This window comes from Clupea harengus, chromosome 23, assembly GCF_900700415.2.
Source record: "Clupea harengus chromosome 23, Ch_v2.0.2, whole genome shotgun sequence".
In the NCBI taxonomy this organism is placed as follows: Eukaryota; Metazoa; Chordata; class Actinopteri; order Clupeiformes; family Clupeidae; genus Clupea; species Clupea harengus.
In genome coordinates this window covers 12295877-12298376 of record NC_045174.1, presented here as the reverse complement: position 1 = coordinate 12298376, position 2500 = coordinate 12295877, and the positions used below count along the sequence as shown (strand labels likewise).

The window sequence follows — 2500 nt, the reverse complement described above, 5'->3', positions numbered from 1 at the left end:
CACACATGTGCGTGCATGCACACAAACCACACACACACAAACTTTGTCAGAGGGACTGCTGCCAAGGAAGGGGGTGGGGTGTCTACCAACACAAAAGCAGCCTTCACAGACTTCACACACACACACACACACACACACACACACACAGAGCCCCAAACCCTGCCTTCTATCTTGCCTCTCCTGGCCTTGCCATCTCCAAACAACTCATTGAACATTCTAGAGTTCACAGCGCCTAGCAACCCACTGTCATAAACTATTAGACGCTGCTCGCAAACGACAATGTGATGATTACTGATGCACAGGGATGATGAAGAAGAAAAAAACCCCACTTAACTTCTGCAACAGTTTTGTTGAGAGAAGCTTTCCTTAGGTTTTTCCATTTTAAGCATTGTAAAAAAAGCTCCTCCCCAGAGGAACACATCATTCATTGCTTGCCGTTCTACAGGGGGAATGGAAATAGTTGCTCACCATAATGGCGTCGGAGGCACACACACTGTGGAAGCCGTGGTAAAAGGCAGCGAAGGGCTTCTCAATGGACTTATTCAGCAGGAAATCAATGTACAGCTGGACGTACTCTAAAGGAAACAGGAGAGAAGGGGGGTACTGAGTGCCCACAGAGAGCACACACAGGGAGGTGCCAGACTCTGTCTGACCAAGGGGCCGGATCAGGGCCAGATCTGGGCCGGATATGAGCCAGAGTCTGAGACTATCTTGGGATTTGTACATACAGGCACCTGGATATGGTTGTGGCTTGCTTGTGCAAAAACAGGTGCATAACTCATATTTCATCTCCAGACAAGTTTAAGATTATCTCCAAACAAGTCCTTAGTGAGGACTGTCTTTCACATGATTCAAATGGCGTGACTTGCATTCCATAATATGACTTGAACATATTCAACATTTTCTATAGGTTATTTGAATTTTTAATTTTCAACTTCAGTAAATCATAGAGTCAATAACGGCATCTTCTCAGGTTGCTGACACCACTCACCTTTTCTGTTCAGGTTGGTGACAGGAATCTTATCGCCGCTGGGTTTGAGATTATACGCCTTGATTACTCCCATCTCTTCCTGAAAAACCTGAAATGACAGACATTCTCACCCCCTGGAACCGTGTGTCTATTCTTTGCACACGTCAGCAAAAGCTAGGAGTTGTGCTTTGTCATGAAACCAAAATAAACCGAAAAAATATATATTCAAATACTCTTTCCTGTGTGCTCAGGCATAAGGACCTGTAGAGGTGTGTGTGTGTGTGTGTGTGTGTGTGTGTGTGTGTGTGTGTGTGTGTGTGAGTGTGTGTGTGTGTGTGTGTGTGTGTGTGTGTGTGTGTGTGTGTGTGTGTGTGTGAGAGAGAGAGAGAGAGAGAGAGAATGAGAGACGGAGCTACACTTCCTGATTCACTGCAACCATAACCAAAGTCTTAGAGACCATTATTTTGACAAAATAACACAAATATTCCCAGAATTCCACCATCTAAATGATCTGGACAGACTCTCAGTTTTACTGGGAGAGAGGACTGCTGTAGACTGGCAGCAAAATATGTATCAGCCTGTCATGAGCTCCACAATAATATGAACCCCCTGTCCCACATAACTAATATTTAATGTTTAATAATTAACAATGAACCTGTTATATGTTTCTATACCACATTGTTACCACCTATAACTTATTGTTTGTTTTTTATTTATTTATGTTAATTGTGCTTGTACATTTTATGTAAACATGCTTTGGCAACGTTGTATTGTATGCAGTCATGCCAATAAAGCCTTTTGAATTTGAATTTGAATTTGAGAGAGAATGATCCTCTGACCTGGAACGTGGTGTAGAAGTCTTCCTCTACATTGCCCTCGTAGCTCAGGAGCTCTGCCAGACCGTGGGCAAGATCCTGAAAACAGAATCCTCCGATTAACAACCTGCATTCACAATATATCCACTTCATTAACCAGTCCACCAATCATAATCATCTGTTCATAAAGCATTATCACAAGTCATGACTGACATATCTAACCCATTTGAATGTGTACACAAGGTCAGATAATGGACGACAACTTCAGAGAATGCCTCACAACACTGTGTGGCTGTGATCCTGTAAAACAATAACCGACCCGCACATCTATAACAGTTGGTACTATATAGGGCCCTTTTCAGAGAAAAATAAATAACTGAATAACTTCGAAGCAATTTGTGAACAGGGCAGAATGTCATACTTCAGAAAGATAGAGAGTAAGCTCACATCCTTCCGAATATATGATGAGAGTATGTACACTTGTAGAAGTTTCTAGCAACTGATTCTCTATAGGCACCCTTCCCTATTCATACTGAGAGCAATCCCGCAAAGGGCAGGGAGCTTGTTGCACTCCACATATTTCTACAAGACCATCTTACATAGCTTTGCTATTAAAAGGTGAGCTCATATTCTTTAAATATGCCCAGTGCTTCTCTGTTCCTAAAATGGAACACACTACCACAGAGCTGTGAAGTTCTAATGGATCACATTCATT

At 42.4% G+C, this 2500-nt stretch overlaps 1 protein-coding gene across 1 annotated transcript in view; it reads right to left on the bottom strand.

The window, feature by feature from the left end:
* hectd2 (HECT domain containing 2) overlaps positions 1 to 2500 on the bottom strand; it is a 35577-nt gene that overhangs the window by 7702 nt on the left and 25375 nt on the right. Inside the window, exons 16-18 of the mRNA XM_012833389.3 lie at positions 1810 to 1884; positions 992 to 1079; positions 469 to 575 (exon numbers count right to left, since the gene is read on the bottom strand). Of these exons, the coding sequence (XP_012688843.1) occupies positions 469 to 575; positions 992 to 1079; positions 1810 to 1884 (270 nt within the window). The remainder of the gene's footprint in view (positions 1 to 468; positions 576 to 991; positions 1080 to 1809; positions 1885 to 2500) is intronic.